The sequence below is a fragment of the Staurois parvus genome, unplaced genomic scaffold (genome assembly GCF_062004578.1).
Source record: "Staurois parvus isolate SC_StPar_1 unplaced genomic scaffold, SC_StPar_1.0 ptg000686l, whole genome shotgun sequence".
Lineage (NCBI taxonomy): Eukaryota > Metazoa > Chordata > Amphibia > Anura > Ranidae > Staurois > Staurois parvus.
Window position 1 is genome coordinate 2,877,184 of NW_028318482.1, and position 26,572 is coordinate 2,903,755.

Sequence of the window (26,572 nt, forward strand, 5' to 3'; positions counted from 1 at the left end):
TAAGAATGTGACTGAACTGGAGGCCTTTGCCCATGAAGAATGGGCGAAGATACCCGTAGATCGCTGCAAGACACTTGTGTCAAGCTATGCTTCACGTTTAAAAGCTGTTATAACTGTAAAAGGATGCTGTACTAAGTACTAAGATTGAATGTCACTTGGGGGTTGAATAAAACTGATAATGCTGTGAGCACAGAAAAGACATTTGTGGTTATTTCATTATAACTGTTATGTTATATTTGTCTGACCTACAAGTGCCTCTTTAATGTAAATGTAAGCAAGATGACTGAATGATCAAAAGCAATGTCAAACTGGCCAAAACACTCAATTTCAGTGGGGGTTGAATAATTTTGGTCACAACTGTATCTGCATCTGCTAGCTCAGCGGTATGTTGAATTTGAGATGTTGTATCCTGAGGCATTGTGCCCAAGACTATTTTATAGGACTATTTCTGAGATTACTGTAGATGTCATGTCCAAGGTCATAATTAAAGATTATAAATACAAATATGGACTATATATTTTAAGTCACACCTGAGTGTTATATAAGATTGTAACATAATATGTATGCCATTTTTTTTATATTCAATATGTATTACACCCCTCAGTGGCTTTGTAGTTGCCATATTGATAAAGCTACTGTTAGACTTACAATTTTTACAGGTTTAGCTGACATTCATTCTGGACACAAATTACTACTGGAGTTATCTTGACTTTGCAGGTGCGGGATAGTAGTCAGGATGGAAATTTACTGCATTGCTCTCTTGCATTTATCTAGGGAAAGTTCAACAAGGTCATCTACAGGCCAAGTATTCATACATTCTGACTGAACCTATATACAGTATATGTATATTTAGTGATTGAATTTCCATGTACTGATATACCTCAACTAAAGATGAATTCCGAATGGATGTTATAGGTTATTGCATTTTGACTATTGCTCTTACAGGCTTATTTAGTAAATCAAAGAGCTATGGTGCAATAACCAATCAGATTTTAAATCTCTATAGCAAAATAAGTGACAGCTAACATCTAGTTGATTGCTCGTGTTACTACACAGTTGACATTACCAGTAACCTTTAGTTTACCATTTAAGCCCATATTGTGTTATTGGATAAGCTTGTTTGAATCTGACCACTACTATAATTTAAATAGACCAACACTAATAATACCTCTTACATTGATGCAGACTGACACTAACAGACTAACACAGTTTGACATTGACATTGACGTCGGATGACAGCAACATTTCTCTTACAAATATCACTTACGGGTTCTGCTGATGACACACGTCTAGCCTTACCGACTAGCTAGAGTATATCTGAGGTGAAAAGGGGCTCATGGAATACAGCTTGCCGAACAGACGTAGAGAACTGTAGTCAAAGAAGAAGGCAGTAATCTGGGAGTCGGGTAGGAATAACTGCATGGCAATAATAACTCTACCAGAATTTTCTGCTATCAGCATGTGCAAAATCTAATCATATGCTAATTTTAAACTTTTTTTTTCTAAATAATAATCTATAACAAGTAATAACAATAAAAACATCAATAACAATAATAATGTTATTACAATAAAAATGCATTGGAGTTTTATAACTTCTGTCTTATTCTACAAGTGGAATATTCTCAGCTGTTACCTGCATCTACAGGCTTACTTTTCTAACTTCCGCTAAGCACAGGATACCTACTGAGCATTCAGGAAGGTAGGTAAAGATTAAATATTATTTCTGCCTTGCCTACACGTATTAAAGGGTCACTCCATCCAAAATGAATAGTTTCTTATATTTCTTTAGGACTCTGGTGGTGAGTTAGGTTTCCAGGTTTGCCAGGGTTGCACCAGCCATTGTAAAAGGGTCTAACTCTCCCTGCTGGTCCTTTAGATTATTGCAGGAGGAACGGGAGCACCCAAAGCTCCAATTTAGGCAGGAACATCTTACCACTGAAGATCCCAGCATATGAAAGAAACCAGATTATGATAAAGCCCACTAGATGCCACCTATAACTGAAATATAACTTTTGGATGGACCACATTTTAAATAATAAATACATCAACTTAAATTAATAATAACTACAAAGACCTAACACTCTAATTGGTTAATTTATTAATGCAATACAAGATCCAATGATGAGTGCAGTAGACCACAGCAACTAATCAGATTCTACTTACAAACATTAAATCAGTGAAAGATGAACTTTGATTGGCTGCTATTGATTAATGCACTTTTTGTTTATTAAAAACACTTAAAAAGTGGAAGTCTACCCAATTTGTTTAAGTAGAGTGCGTAAGAGAGAAAGCCTGTTGGGCTTTTATTGCTCTTGGTGTGCCACTGGGAAAATTCATCCTTAATGTCTGCTGAAGTAAATGGTATCACCTGGAACAGGATGTGTGGGAAAATGCATACAACTAGAGTAAAGTGTACAGTTTTGTTGCTCTTGCTATGATCTCATTGGGAGATTTCACACCTGAGAAAGGAAAATCTCAGACATCAATGAAAACCCAAAAGAGGTTCTAACCATTCCCTACTCTATCCAAATGAAAAAGTAGACTTTTACTAGTTTGCTATACTTGCATGTAGTACACAAAGCAATCTTGCTGCACCATCTCTAAATGTTTTCTAAATCCATGTTGTTTGCTGTTTGTGTACCAGAAGTGTGGATTATTGGCCACTACCGTTGCTTTTCACTTGATCAGCCTTCAGCTTAGAAGCTCTACAAACCCTACTACTGAGTTGCCTGAACCTGCCTAGCTTACTTAGAACATCATTATACCAAAAAAAAGTAATATTAGAGGAAATATTATATTGCCATATGCAAACCAATTTGCCAAGTGTTATTATTGGAAGTCCCTTAACAATGCAATAGAAAATGAAAACCCATTGCATACAATAATCAGCTTGAATTTTCTCACTATTTCAAACCTTCTAAAAGTCGACAAGACTGATTGCCCTGACATGGTCATAGCTATCATTCTCAATGGTACTTTCAGCATCCTGTTTTGGTCATATATGCATAAGTTTTCTAGCAATTTTAACCACCAGTTTTAAACCAGAAAAACATCAACCATGACATACAAATATACAGTATAGTATATAAACTGTGTTCACATAAAAGCATCTCACCATGCTCAACCAGGTTGCAGCCAATATATGTGTGCAGTAGGAGGTGCTGCAGTAAGGGCTCTTGCATGCCTTATATATCCAACTTAAAAATAAATACCAACACTTATCCTTGGGCTTATAAATCTTCTTTATTAGACACCCAGGTAAAAGTCACAGATACAAAAGTGCTGGCATGTTTCAGCTATGAATGGCCTTTCTCGTAGCATGCTGTGAATAAGGCCATTTGTGGCTGAAACATGTCAACACTGTTGCATCTGTGACTTTTTACCTGGGTATCTAATGAAGAAGATTTACAAGCCAGGGATGAGTACCGATATTTATTTCTCAATATATAAACTGTGGGTGATATGTTGCCTTAATCTATTGCAACTGAAAGCTGGTTAAAATTTCTGGAAAATTGACCTGTGCAGGGCCAGCATCAGAGAGGGTTTAAGCTTTTTCTATTGCCAAAAACACATTCACAAACACATTTGCATGTTCATAATGTTATATAATATGCAATGTGACATGTAACAGACTCAGGAAAAGCAGACCTCCTCATCAGTGTGACAGTTTTGTAACTAGTGAGCAGAGGAATACTTTAGCCTCTTCTTTGAGTCTGCAGGTAATTTCAAAAATTCAATGCCAAAAAATCACTTGTTGCAAAGTGGCAGTTGTGTGTTAAGCAATTTTGGCCAACATAAGGCATTAACCTGTGGTCTTATCATTGAAATCAACATTTTTTTTAGAGAATGGTAAATTACCCAAAAATACAGACCACAGAGCAGAGAAATTACAAATGAAAGAGAGTCATAGTAATGGTAGGTATGAATGATGTTCTGTAATCACACTAGGTCTGGCCACATGAGCTCCTGTCACACAGTTTTTTTCAGCTTGTTTTCATCTGGAACGTGCTGATCTATCACTTGACAGATTTGTTTACAATTTCTCTCCTTCGTTGCCAGAGATCCGTTGGACTATATGACACTATGTCCTCACCGGTTCCCTATCTAATAAAAGAGGCTCGGAAAGTTCAAGGTAGCGGAACATGCTGAGCGTACATGGGCTTAATATACAGCCATATAAAATGACATTAGTCAGTGTTCTCAGACCTAGGTCTTGCATGTCGAATAAATATGATTACTGCTTGTTCCATTAAATGTTTCATAGTGATTACTATAGTAGCGTAAATCACTCAGTATCACAAAAGGACTGTGGTCAACAACAGCAATAATTATGCAAATAATATAGTGTGTAATTATAGAAAATTGGATAAAAAGAAAAGCATCTGATATGCCCATAGCAACCTACCAAATTCCATCATTTCTATTGCAAATGCAATTATCTACTTCAGTGAATATCTTCTATCTGTATTAAACCAGTCTTTAAAGAAATGCAGAGGGGACTATGTTCCTTCATTTGTCCTGAGTTTAACCAGTTTTTGAAATACTACATGCTAAACCCAAGATACAGAAATGGCAGGTGCCAGTGAGAACCCCTGTGTTTACATTGTTTACTTTAACTACATTTATGGAATTTAGAACATAGAAAAATGTCTTATTTTAAAAATGTAAATAAGCATCTGACTTTAATCCTCAGTTTTTATGAAAAGGAAATTCCCTCCAGGTGAACTATGTACATTTGTGAAAATGTAATTGCAGATGGTTACTATGTGGTTCTGGGGACATTAATATAAATCCGGCCAAACCTTTATCACACTATCTGGGAGGATCTGCCTTAAAGATCACCAGTGCACCCCTTCCCCCCACCCCCACTGTCAAAACACTGTATTGAGGAAATAAAAAAAAAAAAACTTTTGGAGACATTGATAAAAAATAATGACATTACTCCCAGGCTTCCGGTAGGCTTGTCTAGGCCAAATGATGTCAGTGGGTCTTCTTGCAGGATCCTTGAAAAGCTGAGAATCCAAAATTCCACAAGAGCATGCTCCTGTACAGTGGTATATCTTGCTTTAGTGAGAATTGGGATAATAAGCTTTTCACAAGATCCCTCTGCAAAGCCCAGGAAGCAGGCAGAATCTGGGAGTAAGATGAGTATTTTTATTCAATTTTCTTTCAAAGTGTATGTGTGTTTTTATATTTTTTTTACATTTCTTTATTGCAGTGTTTTGTTAACAGGTAGTGAAGGCAGCCACACATACAAGCCTTGCATTTTAGTGCAAGATCCACTTTACCTCCAAGTCAAACTGAATATTGTAACAAGAAAAGACAGAACTCCACCCACTAAAAGTAATTCAACAAAAATGAAACTCCATTTGCAGAGGATACCCCTATTATGATTTCAAGCACTGTGCAGACTTCTACAAAAATAAAAAATGGCTTTTGTAGTAAATATATGTGTAATGTATTTTCTTTATAGCTAAAGTAGAGTTTTCCTACAATTCTGGCTAAAACTCCCCAGATAACATTTAAAGTAAACATGTAAAGAAAATAATATGACGTGGCTAATTGACTGGCTATGATGCTGAACCTAGTTGGCTAAATACTTTGAGTCACTGACCTGGAACAAATACGCTGCTAAAAAAAAAAATCTACTTCCTTGTTCTGGCTCAGTGGTTTGAGTTTTATTTTCACAGCCAGACAGCTAGCATTCTATAGGGTTCTCTCATGACAGGTTTACTAAAGAGATGATAATACTTTATGAAACATCCATTTGAAAGCTACATATCACAGTCCATAAGTTTAGTGCCATTATACTGATGCTGACTTATGGTAAAAGATTTAGTAAAATTAGGGTTGATTTACTAGGAGTAGAGTGTTTGCACAGCTTCACCTCACTCACTAAGCTAAGTAAAAATTCACTTTCCAAGTAAACAGCCTATACTACTTTAGAAAATCATTCCATAAGTGACTCTTTGCACCATAGATGAATGATGGTACCAACTAAAAACTGTTTGAGCAGTTCAATATCAGGTTAAGATCAGGTTAACTTCCAATAGGCACAATTTACAAAACTAACACACTGGGAGTTATTTACTAAAACTGGAGTGTGTAAAATCTGCTGCAGCTCTGCCTAACCAATCAGCTTCCGGGTTTTATTGCCAAAGATTAAATGAACAATCTGAAGTTAGAAACTGATTGGCTACCATGCATAGCTGTACCAGATTCTAAGTGCTCCAGCTTTAGTAAATCCCTTCCATTATGCTAAGGATACTTTCTTTTAATAAAAGGGACAGTTATTTTCAGTTGATCAAAATGAAATTTGATCATTTCATTTACATGACTAAGATAAAGCTCTTTATCTTTGTGATAAAGCTTTATGATTTAGTCTTATTGCCTTAATTGGTATTAGCTCCTCTCACAGATACCTATTGGTCGTATTTTGTTGTGAAAATAGCCTGTTCATCAATGTTTGAATCATATAACATCCAGGAGGGACAGCGAACCATACAGAGACAAGTGCAGAGGTGGGATCTGTGATATTACTTGCCAGGAACAATATCAGGAAAGACCTCCACCTCCTTCTTTATCCCTCACATATGTTACAAAATAAAAGCCGAGTTACTGTGGAGTAAGATTTATTTAGCAGTAGATGGTTCCATTACGTTTTCAGATTGCATTGGCTCCATTGAGATCCTGCATTCTAGCTTTAAACTGCAATTGTCTTTAAATATATACTTGTTCAACTGTACAATGACTATTTGCAATTCATGCATAATTTCAAGCTTCCGAGAAAGATGGGAAAAGGAAAGGTACCTATGATACAAACAAAGTCAGATCCCTATTCAAAACTACAGTTACATTGTTTTTAATGAGTAAACAAAATATGAGTGATTCATTATTTCATTTAATTCTGAAAAGTATATAGTAGAATGTTGATCCAAGGATTGCCATTGGAGTCAGAAGAAAAGGTCTTCACAGTAAAGCTTGCTATGCTTTATAAAGGGTTTTGACTTTGTTTGAACTAAGTAGGGGTCCTTAGCAACATGTTTTACAGTAAAGTTATTCTAAATATGGAATATTTATCAGAATGCTCTGAGTATGGTACTTAAAGTACATGGTATATACAGAAATGTCTACCATTCTCCCACATAAACATTCTCCCACAAATTTTAGGGCAGCACAGACAATCTTTTGAGTTGTTGAGTTGGGTTGACTATTTCATTGTTCTAGGAAGCAACATTAAATATGGTAAATCATTGCTCTTTGTTACACACGAAAGAAGGACTCTATAAAAAACACAATTCATTGATAAATATGCAATTTAAATAGTTATTTAAAGTATATCTAAATATAGAGTATAGAGGATTAGCATAAAGGAGGGTTAAAACCACTGCTACCATCTACTTGTCATCTTTGTCTGTTAGATGTCACTTAATTTACTGTCCTGTAGACTAAACAGGAAGTGCAAGGATATTATTCTAATGACTTAGACATATGTCAGGGGAACAAGTGTCCGATTTGGAAGATTTTCTTTCTATTCCTGTTCTGGTGGAAACTCGAAAAAAAAAAAAGATTTTTGTGCTTACCTTAAAATCCTTTTGATGGTGTCCACTGAGGGACATGGGAATTGTAGGAATACTTGAACCGTTTGGTTATACTTCTTTATATCGGCAAATGAAAAAGTTAAGCCATCCCTTGAATAAGCCCACCTCCAGCCTCCAACTGCTGCATGAAGGAGCTACGGGCCTCAGTCAGTAAAGTGGAGATCCAGCCATGTGTCCAATAAAAACAGGGGAAACGGCACACTACCTAAATGGGAGAAAACTAGATCAACAACTAATGTGGTAAACAGAAATATAAATGTTTACTGGTCTTGGTTACAGAGAAAAAAAAATATCCCCAAGGGAAAATTTGAACAAATATACTATGTCTAATAGTGGGAAAAAAAGAAAAGAAAAGGAAAACATTCAGACAACTGTAGGAAAAGCTTGAGCCTATGATAGCTTACCCTTGACTTCAGGGAAAGGAAACTTGCACTTAGAGGACATGCCCAGTCAGCAGCTGAACAGTTCAGGGACAGGGAGGTCCAAGATAAGAATGGACGTTATCTGATAGACAGCAAATCTTTTAAAGGAATAATTATGCATGTGAGCTAACCTTGAATCCTTGCTGTTGAAGAACATCAGGACCAGAAGCATAACAAAGAGTCATTCCAGTCAACAAACATAGGTGTTTCATAGTGAGGTAGCCACACTTCAAACCTGGCTAACTAGTTCTTAAACTTAAAATTCTAGGAATCATTCAGCATACCCTTGCAGACAGTTGAGGGGTAGAAATCCTAATACTAGTACTAGGAATATTCACCTGATAGAGAATAGGAAAGAGGAAGGACTCTAATGAGACGTCCTCAGAAGACTACTACTCGGTCACAGAAAAGGATCTATCCTCCAGTATTGAAGTACTTTAAAGGCCTTAGGGGGAAACCTGCAGCAGGGTAAACAGTGTGTCCTCCCTGCTGACCATTCAGGGAGGTACAGAACATCCCAGTGATACCTTCTTCAAAGGGAAAAAGAAGCACTAACATGCAAAACTCACACTGAGCAAAAGTAGTTATCATCAGAAGAGGAGATCAAAAAGACAATATTTTTACTTTAGGGAACACAGTATGCTCGTGAATAACTTCTCAACACTGTCTAGTGTAGGAAGCAGATTACCCTACCTATTGCATGGGAAGTTCTCAAACCTTTCTTGAGATGGAGATATTGCATCCTCCAGATAAAGTCCAGCAGAGGTCAAATAAACAAAAAAAAAACAAGCAGCAGAGAGAGCCCAGATAAATTAGGAACTTTGTTTCAGATTCAAGGAGTAAGTAAGATGGTATATCAGTCATCCTAGGATGGGGGAAGAGACCATTAACACTCTGGCCAGACTAGAGTTCAGCACTTCTTGGCCACAGAGACCTGTTAGGTATCTTGTCCAAATTCACGGCCTAACTCAGTGGGAGAGACTGAAAATGACTTAGAAACTGCACGAGAAGGGGGACCATGTTAAAAAGGTAATTCCCAACAATCCTACAAATCCAGAAAGGGTGAATAAGAAAGGGTTATAGGTCCACAGATGGAATCACTTGAAGATGACCCAAGATTACTAGCACTAGATGGTTGTTAAATGATATATAGGCAAGAAATGTGGATGACAGGATCCTTGGCTTGCACAAACTGAAAATCTAGGAAACTTACTCTTTCTTCGAGGGAAGGTCTCCTGTATGTTTTACAATGTGGATGCCAGAAAAAGGCACCCGGGTGGACATAAGAGTCACTGCTGTTAGCAGGGTCCACAATTGCTGAAGGATACTGATGTCAGGCCCTTACCACGGTAAGACTAAGAAGAATTAAGCATTAAAAAAGTGCAATCATCTGTGATACAAAAGGACTCCTCTGAGAGGAGTGCAAGTTCAATTGGGAAATCATACCCAAGGAAAGGCTCCTACTAGAGTAGGAATCAGAGATCTCAGGGTGCATAGAACCCAAATAACCCTTGGAAAATATACAGTGGTAGTAATACCAGAAGTGTGGATAGATGCAACTGAAGGAGGTGTCTGAGTCAAGGATCTAGAGTGGAAGTTGCAGAGGACAAACTGAGAATTCAAATTGCAAAGAGATAAATTACAAAGTGACCCAGTAGGACAAACAAACAGTTCACCACTTGCAAAAGTGGGAGCGCACTTTCATGCAGGTTTAGCAGATGAAACAGAGGAATTCTGGCTATGAAATTTGCAACTTGAATTGGATGAGAGGTAGACTCTGATTACCAGTAGCTTCTGAAATTACATTGTCAGGACATGTCTAAGGAAATGCATTGCCTTTAAGGGGCAAGTGAGTCAGATGTTTTCTTATGTATTCTTGACGTCCTAGCACTCAGCCAAATTACCCTACGCAAATGAACAGACATCACCCCATTGGAGACATAAGCTGAAATACTTGTAAGAAGCTATCCCAGCTGAAGGGCAGGTCTCTAGACATTTGTTTCAAAGGCTACTGTACACAAGGGTTTGTCCTTGTGATGGAAAAGTCAGCATTATTAGATTTGATCCATAGTGATGTGGATTCACAAATCAAAGTCACCGCCAACAGAGTACAGATAGTCACTCCAATTAATTAAAATTGAGACCTAAGTAGGGAATCCAACTGACTGTGAGTGAGGTTCCAAAAGTTAAAAATACCATAATCCTGTCTGATGATATGCTTGTTAAGGTATGGCTGGAGTATCTACAATGGGCAGGGACCACTTAGAAATAAATTCCTGTCCAAAGGTAAAAAGCTTCTTCACATTGTCAAGAGGGGCCCATGATTCTGTAGGTTATTTCAGGTCCTCAAAGAGAAATGTTTTTAATACTGTATGCATTTGGAAGGTCTTTGCTGTTGTAAGAACTCTAAAAGATTCTAGGCTCAGAACAACTGACTGATCCTCCAAATGCACTGTACAATGTACTGCAACAATTAGGTTAGAAACAATTGCTTTCAGATCTGAGCAATAAGTAATTTTCTCAAATACAAAGAGAATAGCAGGTGCATAATGTAGCAGTCCATGTATATGTTGAATAATTGGATAAGTTCCAATGGGGGCAAGGGCAATCCAGTAAGCATTAGGGCAGGCTGCAATGGAGTGAAGCAAACTCTGGAGTAGAAGAAACAAAGAACACAATGCCTCTAAGTGTAAACTGTGTGACAAATTTTAATAAAAGGTAAGCTTAACAACTCACATCTGCAAACAGTAAATTAGGCTCATAGGGATGTGTGTGGTACGTCTGTAGCCAGATGTAAAGACTGTTCTGGAGAAGAGGAACCCTGGCCGGTCAGCAGGAGGCACTGCAGCAAGTAAGGCAAGGATGGGGAAGCTTGGCTGGGTCTCCAATATGTCCAGAGCTAGTGGCGTTGGATGCCTGACGTCATCAGGATGCAACGCATTTCTGAGCATGCGCAAGACCAGGGTCGGCCAGCGAGCTCTTTCATCAGGCAAAGTGGAGCATAGAAGTAGGAGGGGAGAAGGAGAGCCTTATGTAGAGTGATGAGGGATAATGGACAGAGCCAGGGGCAGGGAGACAAGAGGAAAAATAATGACAAGACAGAGGAACGCTGTCTGCCTGTGGGGGATAGTGAATCCAACAGTGACAGATCACAATGAATATATATACATTCAAAATAGCATGATAAAAACATTGAATTGATAACACAGGATCATCATAATGCATAAGAAAGTAAACATTAATAAAAAAAATAATAATAATAATAATAATAATAAAACAACAACAATAAAAACAATTCTTAAGGGGATAAGAGGAGATGGGTTTATCAAAAGAGGACATATATATATATATATATATATATATATATATATATATATATATATATATATATATATATATATATTTGCTTGTATGAAATAGTCCCTTGTAGAGAGACAGGAAAAGTATATATAAATATATACAAAAAAAATGTAGAAAAAAGGGAAATTGTTTTTTATATTATATGAACTGAGTTGTCCAAAGCGGACACAACAGGGCCTGGATGCATGGGAGGTCTCAGCTTCACCTGGCAGAGCAATACAAGATTCTGATGAGGATAACGTACAATAAAAGAAGTCCCAGATCTAAGTTGATTTTTTATGAATATACCATAGCAGTAGAGAGGAGAGGAGCATGGGCTGTGGTCAACCATTGCAGCAAGACTGTCCTCTTTGTAAAGACATTTCACCCCATGTAGTAGTAAACAACTAGGCCCAAAGTAAGGCAAGGTCTAACGTACTCACAAACCCAAGTATTTAGTGCTGATAAAGATTGCAAATGGCTAGAGGTTACAAAGTCACTGTAGACAGGCAGTGGAAAGAGACTGGAGACTGGATGATCCACAAGCTTGAGAAGCAAGAGTCACAGCAGAATGATGTTTCCTCCATACTGAATGGAAGGCAAAAGACCACGGAGTGTGCTCATGCAACAATTTACCTAGCAGTTGATGTCAGTGCTCAGTTCTCTTAGCCTAAAAAGTTACCAAAGAAGGCAGTGGCAGCAATTTTAGAAATGGAGTTCAACGGTACCACTTGTGACATTCTTGTACTTCAGCCTGATCACACTTAATCACTACCTGAGTCTTTAGAAAGTCACACCAGAGACTTTACCACAGCTCTGGAACCAAAGAGCACTCTGCGGCTAACTAACACAGAGCCCAGTGCTTGAAAGTCCTATTTTAGGCTAACCCCACAATCATCCGGTCCAGCAGGGTCTCATCTCAAAAGCCATATCTGCTGATCTGAATAGCTGCTGTGTACACACTAGTTCAAGCAGCATTTTCAAAGTCTTGACTGAAGTCCAAAGATCAAAAATATCTACAGTGTACCTAGTATCTTGAATGAAGAAAAAATGAAAAAAACACATTAGAATAAAATAATTACAAAAATGTTGTATTTGTAGGCATTTTCTCAGAAGAGCTGAGCAAAATGCAACCAACATCCTAGGTCACTAGAAAAAACTGAGAAGTGACAGTTGAAGGTGGAGTTATATGGGAGCTGGCTTCACATTATTTTCTTGTTTGCTAATGTCCAGCCTCCTGTAGGCAGCCGTATAACCCAGCTGTTAAGAATTCCCACAATTTCCTTGTCTGTTAATGAATAATAATGACATTTGGATTTACACTAACTCACTTTCCTTAAGATGTTTGTGATTAGGATAATTAGAGTGAATCCTATTAACAGGGACACAGACAGTGATACAAACCTGACAGTGGTTCTAACCCCTTACTACTTTATACAAATTAAAAAAAAAGAAAAGAAAAAAAAGGTTTGCTTAAAGTTATACTTTAAAGCTGAACTGTGAAAATCTAAAACGTCCTCCTGTGCAATGGGGCTGCACCTGCACTGCAAGGGTTATCTACTAATTCATGCTTAAGAGACTGTGAAAAGCAGTTTGGCTTACCTATATAAACAAAAATATGCTCAGTGAAAATTAATAACTACAACCCTTCATTAAATAATAATTTTGAATTAAAGTCCAAAATCTATATGAAAAAAATAAAAAAAATAAAAACCAAAATGTCCAAAATATATATATCCAATGTCCCAATAAAATAAATACGTGTAGTCCAAAAATGATTCAAGTGTCAAAAACTCTCCGCTGCTTGCAAAACTTGATTACCTCAAAAAACAAAAATAAACATAGTGCATTATCCTTTATAAATCAAAAATTTGCATGTGAAATCACTCCAGTAATATTCACCCAAGTGAAAAACAAGTATATATATCAAACCACATATACATGCAATATACTGTGCAAAACCATGCATGTGAAACACTCTACTGTGCTCAGAAACTCATAACACAGTGTACACTTCTATCAAGGTAAGGAGTGCATACCCTTACCAATATTTAAAACAATTAATGCTTTGATCTCAATCCACAGAAATTGCCCGATGATATAAATCCTCTTGCAGTTGTCCTCAGGATTTACTTTGATCCTATCACACTGTATGGATCCTTCCACCCTAGTAACTCAGATATGTTTCCACCATATACGTCAGTCAGATACCCATATACAGTTGTGACCAAAATTATTCAACCCCCAATGCTGTAAAGGGGTTTAGGGACTATAGTGTACATTTGGAATTGTATTCAGAATCAAATCCTACAAGGACGTTGTAACTACCCAAATGCAACTAAAATGACATCAATTGTTTATGTAATACAGTAGTAAATGGTTCTTATGTGGTTTCTTCATTGCCACAATTATTCAACCCCTTAAAGACTACCACTCTGAAGAACAGAGGTTCATACAGGTGCTTTCCATCAGGTATTGAAAACACCTGTGGATGTCACCGAGCAGCAATCAAGCATAATAAGCACCAATTAGGCAGCTTTAAAATGACTGTGATACTCAGCTCCTTCTAGACATTTACTGGTGTGGTTACAAACATGGTGAAGGCAAGAGAATGGTCCAGGAAGACAAGAGAAGAGGTGATTTCTCTTCACAGGAAGGGCAATGGCTATAAGAAGATTGCAAAGATGTTAAACATACCAAGAGACACCTTAGGAAGCATCATTCGCAAATTCAAGGCAAAGGGCACTGTTGAAACGCTACCTGGTCGTGGCAGAAAGAAGATGCTGACTTCGACTGCTGTGCGCTACCTGAAGCGTAGAGTGGAGAGAAGTCCCCGTGTGACTGCTGAGGAACTGAGAAAAGATTTGTCAGATGTGGGTACAGAAGTTTCAGCCCAGACAATAAGACGCACACTGCGTAATGAAGGCCTCCGTGCCAGAACTCCCAGGCGTACCCCCTTGCTGTCTCCAAAGAATAAGAAGAGTCGACTGCAGTATGCCAAAAGCCATGTGGACAAACCACAAAAGTTGTGGGATAGTGTTCTGTGGACTGATGAAACAAAATTAGAACTGTTTGGGCCCATGGATCAACGCTATGTTTGGAGGAGGAAGAACAAGGCCTATGATGAAAAGAACACCTTGCCTACTGTGAAGCATGGTGGAGGGTCAATCATGCTTTGGGGCTGTTTTGCTTCTGCAGGTACAGGGAAGCTTCAGCGTGTGCAAGGTACCATGAATTCTCTTCAGTACCAGGAGATATTGGATGGAAACGTGATGCAGTCCGTCACACACCTGAGGCTTGGGAGACGTTGGACCTTTCAACAGGACAATGATCCCAAGCATACCTCCAAGTCCACTAGAGCATGGTTGCAGAGGAAAGGCTGGAACATTTTGGAGTGGCCATCGCAGTCACCAGACTTAAATCCGATTGAGAACCTCTGGTGGGACTTAAAGAAAGCAGTTGCAGTGCGCAAGCCTAAGAATGTGACTGAACTGGAGGCCTTTGCCCATGAAGAATGGGCGAAGATACCCGTAGATCGCTGCAAGACACTTGTGTCAAGCTATGCTTCACGTTTAAAAGCTGTTATAACTGTAAAAGGATGCTGTACTAAGTACTAAGATTGAATGTCACTTGGGGGTTGAATAAAACTGATAATGCTGTGAGCACAGAAAAGACATTTGTGGTTATTTCATTATAACTGTTATGTTATATTTGTCTGACCTACAAGTGCCTCTTTAATGTAAATGTAAGCAAGATGACTGAATGATCAAAAGCAATGTCAAACTGGCCAAAACACTCAATTTCAGTGGGGGTTGAATAATTTTGGTCACAACTGTATAAGGAACAAATCATAGTATAATACTGCCACATGCTAAGATCCAAACTTTTAATCATACTGCTTACATTAAAACCATCTTTTAATCGCATAAAGTGTATAGAAACCTCTCTGCCATCCAGGATCCAGGAGAGTCCTAACCGCCAGTCACAGCCGATTTTTGCCCTCTCCAAGATGGCCACCGCTCCACTTCCGGTTTCTCGTATGTGTCTGACGTCACTTCCCTTTGATGCATTTTGTCATTGGACATAATCATAAAGGGTCAGGAGAGGAGAGGGCAAAAATCGGCTGTGACTGGCGGTTAGGACTCTCCTGGATCCTGGATGGCAGAGAGGTTTCTATACACTTTATGCGATTAAAAGATGGTTTTAATGTAAGCAGTATGATTAAAAGTTTGGATCTTAGCATGTGGCAGTATTATACTATGATTTGTTCCTTATATATGGGTATCTGACTGGCGTATATGGTGGAAACATATCTGAGTTGCTAGGGTGGAAGGATCCATACAGTGTGATAGGATCAAAGCAAACCCTGAGGACAACTGCAAGAGGATTTATATCATCGGGCAATTTCTGTGGATTGAGATCAAAGCATTAATTGTTTTAAATATTGGTAAGGGTATGCACTCCTTACCTTGATAGAAGTGTACACTGTGTTATGAGTTTCTGAGCACAGTAGAGTGTTTCACATGCATGGTTTTGCACAGTATATTGCATGTATATGTGGTTTGATATATATACTTGTTTTTCACTTGGGTGAATATTACTGGAGTGATTTCACATGCAAATTTTTGATTTATAAAGGATAATGCACTATGTTTATTTTTGTTTTTTGAGGTAATCAAGTTTTGCAAGCAGCGGAGAGTTTTTGACACTTGAATCATTTTTGGACTACACGTATTTATTTTATTGGGACATTGGATATATATATTTTGGACATTTTGGTTTTTATTTTTTTTTTTTTTTCATATAGATTTTGGACTTTAATTCAAAATTATTATTTAATGAAGGGTTGTAGTTATTAATTTTCACTGAGCATATTTTTGTTTATATTTGTGCACCTCTAAGGGTAGAGGTGGAGTGTGCTTAAAAAGAGTTGGGGAGAATTAGTGATCTATACTTATTATAGTTTGGCTTACCTGCTTCTCCACTTCTGCAGGCTCCTCTGTGCTGCTAGACCAGTCCCCACAGCCTCTTCTCTGCATTCTGGCAGTCTAAGGTCTTCTGACTTCAAGACACGATGCAGAGACCATAGACCTGCAGGGAATGTGAGGATACCGAGGGACAGTCCAATGCTGGAGCGGAGGATCAGGTGAGTAAAACTGCTTTTACTATCCCCTGGACTAACCACTTGCAGTACAAGTGCTGCCCCACTGCGAGTACTTTTAAGTTTTCCAGAGTACAGCTTTAATAATAATTGCTCTTTATTCCTAGATGCATTGTTTAATATAACCCATAAAGTTTTGAGCCGAAAGCTATATAAACCAAATTGTTTTTTACAGTACCTCTGTATCCAACATTGGCCCCTGTGCCTATCTAGGCAGTGTAACTACACCTTTAAACTTACATCAGAGCACCCCCCATCCCAGCCCCCTCACAATCTTGAGTCTCATTCACATGGGTGCTATGGACCATACAGCATGAATGAGCCATTTGTCTTTGAGGCTGAAGCTGCTTGGAGCTGTGTGCAAGGTGCAGGTGCACAGCTCCATTGCATACTCGTGCACATGTCCCTGCATGCCTGTCAAATTAGAATGTGCAGCTGTGTCTGTACAGTCGCTGCATCCCTATAGAGTAACATAGGCTGCTTGTGGCCCATTCACACTGTATGGGCTACGGTACCTGTGTGAATGGGACATTATACTAACCTGCCCCCAAGATATGACTATCAGCATAGATTTCCTTCCTGGCAGGACCTACTCATTTTCTCCCCATTCATTCCTATAGATTTCAAAGTAGGAGCTCATACACAGATCTAAGCAGCAATATTTCACTATATCAGAGACAGATGAGTATAAGGCCTTGTTCACATGGTCATACTTAAGTGGAAACCTGGGTGAGAGCCATCTTTTGCCTGCATGAGATGCACAGGTGTTCCATGCATCTGCGTGCAGGCAGCCCCTTGAATGTCAAATGGGATGCAACAGCCTCTACTCCCAATTTGACCTCTGTGTGGGTTTGAGTGACATCCATACAGATTTCAAATTGGGAGTAGCGGCTGTGTCCATACAGCTGCTGCGTCCCAGTTGGCATGAATGGAACTGCCTGCACGCGGATGCACAGAACACATGTGCATCCCATGCAGGCAAAATATGACCCTCACATAGGTGTACGCTTATTTATGCCCATGTGAATGAGGTCTAAGTGGAAGGCGAGCTGGGGGCAGCTTTGCTCTATACTTTAACTGTAACCCTTCACATCTCAAATTATGTTAATAGTAACACTACAGCAAAATCATTTAGCAGTTTACAATTGAAACACATACAGGGCAATTCAATAAAACAGTAACGTCACTTTTTCTAGATGTGTGGCCCTTTAATATGGTCTGCACCTAATTCATGATGAAAGCCCTGCACCAGTTTCAGTACAAGTACTGACACATGAGCAAAATTCAGGTAGTTTTTACTACTGACACTTTTAGAATACCTGCAACAGATCCTAAACAAATGACTGCCAATGTTTTTATCTGCTTATTAAGACCATCTCAAAGTTGGTGTACAGGGGAGGGGGTTGTTCTGTGTTCATTACTTTATTAATGTGTTTGAATGAGTTTTCTATTTGCTTAATTGGTTGCTAGGATGAACGCTGCCTGCTTCCTAGCAACCAATGACACAAATCACACTGAACTAACAGTGGGTGAAGCCTGATGGGGAACTCTGAGAAACTAATTATCCATGAAGTCCACCTCACCAGTGGTTGATAGAGGATGGCAGTGGGTGAATTATATGCCACTGTTCAGTCCAGTTGCTTTGTAATCCGCCCCCTGCCATGCACCGTCAGTCATAAGCCAGGCAGACCTGATGGGGAATTAGTCTCAGCAGGCAACTCAAATTCATGGCAGTTGTATCTGTTGGATGGGTAGAGCCTGATGGGGAATTCTGAGACTAGCTCCCCATCAATTTCACCCTGCCTGTGATGGATGGCGCACAACAGTGGGCAGATTCAAAACTACTTTTGGACTGAATAGCAGCTATGGATCCCCTCACTGTCATACACTGTCAATCAAAAGTAAAGCAGATTTCATCAAGCTCTACCCACTGATAACACAACTCCTTGGCCAAACGCCTGTCAGTGTGCAGGCGCAGTGGCAGGGAGTGAGTACACTAAGGAAGGAGTGACCAGCGTGGACACTCCTTCCTCAGTACTGGCACTGACAGATTCATGTACCTGTCTCTGACAGGTACATTAATTGGGCGCCAGCACTGTCACTTCTGGTGCCACTCCCTGATGGAATTCTGAAGGGTGTCTAAAACACCTTTTATGAATTCCTCAGATTGTGCAACCTAATTTGTCATATTACTGGAAATGTGTATTGTTAGAGGAATCCTCTTTTAACTTGCTTTATGACCTATCAAAAGGTGCTACATTCAGCAGTGTTTATTGGATGGTTACATGTTTTACCCATCTTTTATACAGCAGGTAAGAAGGGGGCTGGCCCTGTGAAGAAGCCTGCAAAGGCCCCTGCAAAAGAAGCTCCGAAGGCTGCTGCAGAAGAAGCTCCGAAGGCTGCTGCAGAAGAACCTGCAAAAGAGCCTGAACAACCCCCCTCATCGCCACCTCCAGCTGAGGTTCCACCATCTCCAGAGGAACCTGTAACTCCAACTCCAGAAGAGACCGCAAAGGATGAAGAAAAAGGTGAGGAGACCTAACAAATCTATATGAATTAGCAAGTGAAATGAGCTTTACAAATTTAGCCTGGGAATTTTTGTTTTTTTTTGCGAGTTGACAAAACCTTTGAGGTCACAAACAATATTGTTTTTGTGTTTTAGAAACGCATGAAACATTCCAAATAAAATTTACTTTCATTTTTTATTTAACTGTGAGTTTTTTAAAAAGTATCTGAATGTCTTTTTGTACTGTCACTGTCGTTTTTTCTTGTGATCTGTCAATAAACATGTTTCTATATCTAAATGTATGGGTGTAAATTGTATGTTTTTTGCATGCACTTCGTTTTATTTGTGACTTGTGTCAGTGTTTTGTGACTGTTATATGTATGTGTTTATGTCAATATTTTGTGACCATTATATGTATGTGTTTATGTCAATATCTTGTTACTGTTATATGTTTGTGTATACTTTATGTCTTTATGTGCTTGTTGAGGTGGTTTGCCTGATCTTAAAAAGATTTAGTCTATACAAGCTCATGTTGTTGATCTGCCATTTATCATGTAAACAAAATGTAGAGAGTGTAGTGTGTTGTGAACAAAGGAAATAATGGCATGATGATCAAATTCATAAACCAATGTGCTCATCCTCTAAGCAGATTTTTAGCATTATATATGAGTACAGGGGAGTCTCATGCTTCCCATGTGGTGGATGGGTATACTGTATACCTTTTTAAATCGAATGACTTGAGCTAGAATATTGCTTATCTACCACTAGCCTGTTGTAGGTTATTAGTGTGTGCTATGTTTGTCTGATACGTGTGATTGATTTCCTGTCTGTGCGTTAATGCATGTAAATACTTGTAAATTTATTTACAAACTTACAAATTTATTTTGGAATCAATCTCTGGCTTATTTTTAAATCAAAATTATTCACCTTATGATATTCCAATGTTTTATATTTTCAAAACTTTTTTTAGGGTTTCTCCTCATTTCCTGTTTGATCAGTAAGTCAGAAAAAAAATCTCCTCAATGTAGGTACAGGCAACAGTAAAAAAAGTTCTAAATCTTCCCTATCCTATCCAAAACTAATGCAAAAATGTGTCTGGAGCTCCACTTGAATTATTGTGTAAAGAGCAAAGGAGTGCAGATACCAATCCTAACAGACCAAAAGTTAATTATCATTAGTCTTCTAAGCCTTAGAAAAGTGATTTCTGATTGCCTGCCATAGTCTATGCTACTTTATAGCGCTTTGCACTATGTTGTTAATAAAGCTATACACTCTAATAATAATTAAATTGTACCACTTTATATTAATGTAAGCTTGTTAGAAATAAAACCCTAATCCACCCTCACCTGGGTCCCTCCCTCCACAGCCTATACTTACCTTTATGGCCACTTCCCCACTATACTTTGAACGAATCACATGAGATGGACAGCACTGGGGCCTAGCAGCTTACCACTCATGCCCCAAATGCTAACTTGGTGGAAGGCAAGTGATAGATCATTTTTTCCTGAAAGGTTTCATTTGAAATAGAACTGCAAACAAATATACAATTGTGCTCAAACGTTTGCATACCCTTATAGAATTGGTAATATGCAGTAAGTACCATAAAGAAAACATAAGTGAACAGGCAAAAGATATTTCTTTTTTTTTTCTATGGGATTCATATTCAACTGTAAGAGTCATAAGAGAATAGCACAATCATAAAACAAAACATGGCAACAAGTAAACAAATGAAATGACCCCTGTTGAAAAGTCTGCATACCCTTAGTTCTTAATACTGTGTATTGTCCCCTTTAGCATCAATGACAGCGTGCAGACTTTGGTAATAGTTGTCTATAGGGCTCTGAGTTCTTGCAGGTGGTGTAGCTGCCCATTTATCTTGGCAAAATGCCTCCAGGTTATGCAAAATCTTTGGTTGGTTTGCATGAAACACACATTTGAGATCTCCCCATCGAGTGGCTCGGTGATATTAAGGTCTGGGGACTGTGATGGCTACTCCAGAACCTTCACTTTTTTTCTGCTGTAACCAGTGGAGGGTCAACTTGGCTTTGTACTTAAGGTCATTGTTGTGCTGGAAAGTCTAAGCGCGTCCCATACGCAGCTTTCATGCAGAAGAATGCATATTGTCTGCCAGTATTTTCTGATAACATGCTGCATTTATCTTGCAATCAATTTTCACAAGATTCTCCATGCCTTTAGAGCTCACACACCTGCACAAAACACCAGTGAGCCACCACCACGTTTCATAATGGGGATGGTACTCTTGTTGCTAAAGACCTTGGTGACCCCTCACCAAACAGCGCCTATGGTTGTGACCATAAAGCTTTATTTTTGTCTTGTCACTTAAGATTACAGGGTGCCAGGGAAGCTATGAGGCACATTAAGCGGTTGTCAGGTATGTTATAACCAGGCTTTTATGTGCATTGGCGCAGTACACGCTTCTCTCTGGCAAATGTCATGCAGCAAATATTGTTCAAGTATCGTTGTATTGTGCTCCTTGAAACAAGCACACTGTCTTTTTCTAGAGCAGCCTTTATTTGTCTTGAGGTTACTTGTGGGTTTTTCTTTGTATCCCAAACAATTCTGGCAATTTTGTCGGCTGCAATCTTTCTTGGTCTACCTGATCTTGGCTTGGTATCAAGATATCCGCAAATTTTCCACTTCTTAATAATTGATTAAACAGTACTGACTGGCGTATTCATGGCTTTGGATATCTTTTTATATCCTTTTCCATCTTTATAAAGTTTCAATACCTTGTTACAGAGGTCTTTTGACAGTTCTTTTCTGTTCCCCATGGCTCAGTATCTAGCCTGCTCAGTGCTAACAAACGCATTGACTATTTATACACAGACACTAACTGCAAATTTAAAAAGCCACCAATGTGAAAAATGAATCTTTAATTGCCATGTTAACCTGTGTGTATAAACTTGTGTGTCTGTATCAAGTCCAAACATTCAGGGTAAGTAAACTTTTGATCAGGGCCATTTGGATGACTTCTGTTATCATTATGATTTAAAAAGGAACAACTATCTGGTAATAAACAGCTTCATATGATCACTATCCTTAGTGGAAAAGAACAGACAAAGGCGCACTGTCATCATGCATTACCGTGGTAGAACACGTATTTATTGAATAAAAAGAGGATATATACTCACAAACCAACGTTATTAAAAGCAGTATAAGTGGTCCACAAAGACAGTCACAATACATCTGTGTCTAATGGTGCAAAAAACTGACACGTTTCGGGAGCTGAACCCCCTTCCTCAGAGCTCTGAGATGAGAGTGCGCCCTTGTCTGTTCTTTTCCACTAGTGCTCAGATTTCCCGATCTTAGAAGGGCTGCACCTCTTTGGTTGGCATTTTGGCATCTCCTTGGTTGTATGAAGACTGGAGCGCTGGTTATGTTTGTTTATCTTTTGGAGTGCGATCACTATCCTTAAATAAAAGACAGATTTTTGGCATGATCAGTCATATTTTCAATATCCATGCCAAAATGTTATGATTTCAACCAGGGTATACAAACATTTGGGCACAACTGTATATCAAAACACTCTTCTGATTTACCCCAAATGCTAAAAGCTGAAATTGGGCTTGTAGTGGGAACTCCTAGTTGGTAGGTGGGAACATGGGGTTAGAAGGAGCTCTTAAAGCTGAAATATGAAAGAGGACAGAATTTAAAGTGAGCATCAGTACTGTGGTGATGTTCCCTATTAATCCGGAGAACACGTAGAAGGCAGACTGAAAACCTAGGTATACACTAGTAGAATTTTGAATGAAAATCTTTAAAAAATGTATACACAAATTTTCAGTACATTCGAATGTCGTTGGAAAGTTAAGTTGAAGATTTATTTTGCTTTTAATATTCATTTTTGGAATGTGTGGTCTTTACTGAACAAAATCCACATATACTGTTAGAAATTCATATTATATATTTGAGATACATTTTTACATCCTGCGCCTTCTAACTTGCTTATCACCAGATCTATAATGAATGTCGATTTGACCCCAGTAATGATTAGAAAAATAAATGAGCATTCTTACAACAAAAATGTGAAACAAAATTCTATTAGTGTATATCCAGCTTAATGCAAAAATACAACACCACTTCTGCTCCGCCCACCCAGGCAGCTCTCAACTAATGAGTGTGTCCCTTGTTGTCCAGCATAAGGTGTCGTGGCTCATTATGGAAACATCATCCCCTTTTCTTTGAATGGTATAAAAATTGAGGTCAAGAAAATCTGATATCGAATAGTCATTTATTGCATTCCGATAGCAATCATGGACAGACAAACAATTCTGCAGAGTTCAGTAAATTGCTACCTAAAGTGGAACTTCACCCTATAAGAGAAGTTCTGCTTTAGAACTCCTTCCGTTCCCTTACCAATTTTGGGACATATTTTGTTTGGGGGGGGAGAGTAGGTACCTAGTTCTGACAGGTACCGGCCCAGAAGGCTGCAAGACCATTCACACAGCCCAGCATGGCTTAAACATGCACAGCGGGAGACCGGTTGTGAAGCTGCAAGGAGTCGCAGTTGGCTTTCCAAACTAAGAATGCTGGCACCAAGGACCCGAAGACTTGCGAAAAAACTGGCCCAGATGAAGATGAAGCTGGATCCTTGGACAGGTAAGTGTCTTTTTCTTAAAAGCCAGCAGCTACAGTATTTGTAGCTGCTGACTTTTATTTTAGTTTCACAGAGACTGAAGCTCCACTTTAGTGCCATACTTTTGTGTATGGTATGGTTATCAGTTTTTATAATATTCAAAGAAGTAGTAAGTAGAATTGTAGGATCTAAAAAATGTGTGCATATAACACAGCAGGGCAGATGAACTAAAGGAGTATGTTCATCACTTTACAAATCATTCGACCTCTATAACAGGTCTTCTATGTGTGTTTCATCTGTGTGTGTAGCCACTTGGCTGGAGATTTAATGTTCTATGTTATATAGGGCTGAGATATCGCCTGCAAAGCATGTTTATGGATGGATGTGTTGTACATTTGTATACATGTGTTTGTGTTCAAGGGATATTCCAGTTGTACTTCATCTCTCTGTGTTATATATGTTGAATTGTATAAAATGTCCTGTTCAGATAATGCTGTTTGATTTTACTGCATGAAAATATTGGATGTTTTGTTTGTCTGTGATCTTAGATGTCTGTGGTTGGCCAATTGTTCACATTTGCATGCTGGATTTTTCAAACGCTCATCATCTGTCATCGAAGGACCAAGCTTCTTGCCGGTTTGGAAGGTGCAGTTGAAGAGCCATTTTGCATGGGGCATGAGAGGTCATTGGAAAACCCCGACCGAAAACATCGTCGTGTCAGGAAACCAGCTGGCTTGTCAGTGTCATGAAGCCTTGATAATTGCACAGTTATTGTTCACAGTTGGTGTAACGCACGGTACACATCTGGATAGAAAATGTCAATGTCAGACTCTGATCTCTACACATTTCTGAGTTTCCATTTTAATCTTTTGACTTACAGAGACTTACGAGGAAGATGAGCAGGAGATGGGTAAGTCTTCCAACAGAAGCAGTTTGACAGTAATTCAAGACTGGCACAGCAGAAACATGTCCTATATCAAGAAGATGGACTAGTGACATCTAGCGGTTTTGTTATCAAAGTGAACCGCAAGCCAAGAAAAAGCCTAACAAATACCAAGCACATTGATATTTTACACTTGGTAGAAAACCAAGTATAACCACAAAGTAAATAAAATAACGGGGCCTTTTGATTGATATATTTAGCATTACTACATTTTGAAATGTGCAAATATAGTCATTTTTCTACAGCTCCGCGGTATCACTTATGATGAGAAACAACATCTTTTCTACAATTATTTAAAAATGTTCATTTTCATTTGATTTACAGCGGACTATTTTGAGGAAATGTCATCATCATACGGTAAGTTCATCACCTTTACAACTATTTTAGAAAAACTCAGATGGTATATTTAAGTCTCAGCAATTGAAAAATAAAAAAAATCAACATTTGACCATCAACATAAATGGACTATATATTGTCATCCTTGCTAATTATACAGATGTAAAATCTGCTGCAATCCTCTTATATAGCTTCTCAGTATGAGACAATATACTATATATTTTTCTACGCATTTACTGTTACCAGAAAGGCAACCTGCTTATTTTTGGACACATTTTCAAAAAACAGAATTACAGGGCAGAAATATTACAATACAAATAATTAAGTGAGCGAATATTGCTCCAAAGAAAGTTACCGGTACATAATACAAGATATCTAACTGAACAGCTATAATACTGCCACATGAGTATAAAAGAAAATCAGACATTCTAATGCCAAGTAGATGAATTGCAAAATAGGACTTTGGGTTAAAAGAATAATTGAATTTAAACTGGACCACAAACTAAGGTCTAGTGTACATAAATCTAACTAGAGGCACAGAAGAGATTGGTTAGCAAAGAAAATGAATATATATTTTTTTTTATTTTTTTTTTCAGCTTTACTATGGTAGTGTTTTTCTTACATTTGTGTGCAGATTTTTGACCTTCTGTGAACTGCACTGTCCACTATATTGTAACAGAGCTGAAAGATACATGATATTATTCTAATTTACATGACTTCCCAGTGGAAACACACAGCTTGAGAAGAAAGCAATCCTGATTGAGAAGGCTATCAGAAATGATATTATATACTGAAAGATTTTTTGAATTTTATGCTCAGTGGGTTCCTGTATGTTTTTATTGTATTATTTCCTTATGTTGCCTGTTATTCTATCTATCTTGAATGTATATTGTGCATACGTTGGCGCAATTGTAAATTATATTTGCTTTGGGATCCAATAATGATTTATCAGAGGTAACCTAAGATACCTTACCTTGCTGGAAAGGATACATAAGGAGTAGCAGGAGAACATTAATACTCTGCTTCAGACTCCCTCCAGTGCTGGTCACTTGACAAAAAAAGCCTCTGCCTTGGTCCCTTGGTCCCAAAACCTCTGTTGAAAAAGTAGGTTGAAAAATGGCTGATCCTCCCCTTCAGCGGAGATCATGTAACCACATGCCTGGCCTGTTTATCATGTCACCAGCACAAGAGGAAACCTAGGGCAGGAAAAATATGTTTTCAATTATTCTTTATTAATCCATCCCAGCAAGACTAACTTAGTTTTATAGTAGCTTTTGATATACATTTGCTTTAATCAGTGTATACTGGATTATTAGGCTGAAAAATATTTAAATCAAGTGTCATGTTTATATGTTTTATTATTAATTGATATTTGTTCTCATTGAAGATCAAGAACCTCCTGATATGACTGCGTTACTACTGCAGAAACCAGAACATATAACTGTGGAAACTGGTACGTATTACTGAATATTTTATGAAATTATACAACTGTCAGCATTTTGATTAGCTATGTATTCTTGAAGTTGCTTTACAGACAGATAAGGTATTTAAAGTGTCACTAAAGGCAAAACCTTTTTAAAATTTTCGTTACAGTGGAGGGGGATTATAACACTTGTCAGTTGTTATTGCAGTCTGTGCCCACTTTAGGGAGATTCACCCTTTCTATT

At 38.3% G+C, this 26,572-nt stretch overlaps 1 protein-coding gene across 6 annotated transcripts in view; it reads left to right on the forward strand.

Moving 5' to 3' along the window:
- LOC149447453 (myosin-binding protein C, fast-type-like) overlaps positions 1–26,572 on the forward strand; it is a 209,830-nt gene that overhangs the window by 29,828 nt on the left and 153,430 nt on the right. Inside the window, exons 1-6 of one of the 6 annotated variants that reach the window (XM_089652561.1) lie at positions 1,291–1,406; positions 4,060–4,132; positions 18,833–19,051; positions 24,507–24,536; positions 24,894–24,926; positions 26,293–26,358. In XM_089652561.1, coding sequence (XP_089508687.1) covers positions 4,084–4,132; positions 18,833–19,051; positions 24,507–24,536; positions 24,894–24,926; positions 26,293–26,358 — 397 coding nt within the window. In that variant the 5' untranslated portion in view covers positions 1,291–1,406; positions 4,060–4,083. Of the gene's footprint in view, positions 1–1,290; positions 1,407–4,059; positions 4,133–18,832; positions 19,052–24,506; positions 24,537–24,893; positions 24,927–26,292; positions 26,359–26,572 lie in introns of those variants that run through there. The other 5 variants (XM_089652562.1, XM_089652565.1, XM_089652564.1 and 2 more) reach the window with 5 other exon arrangements.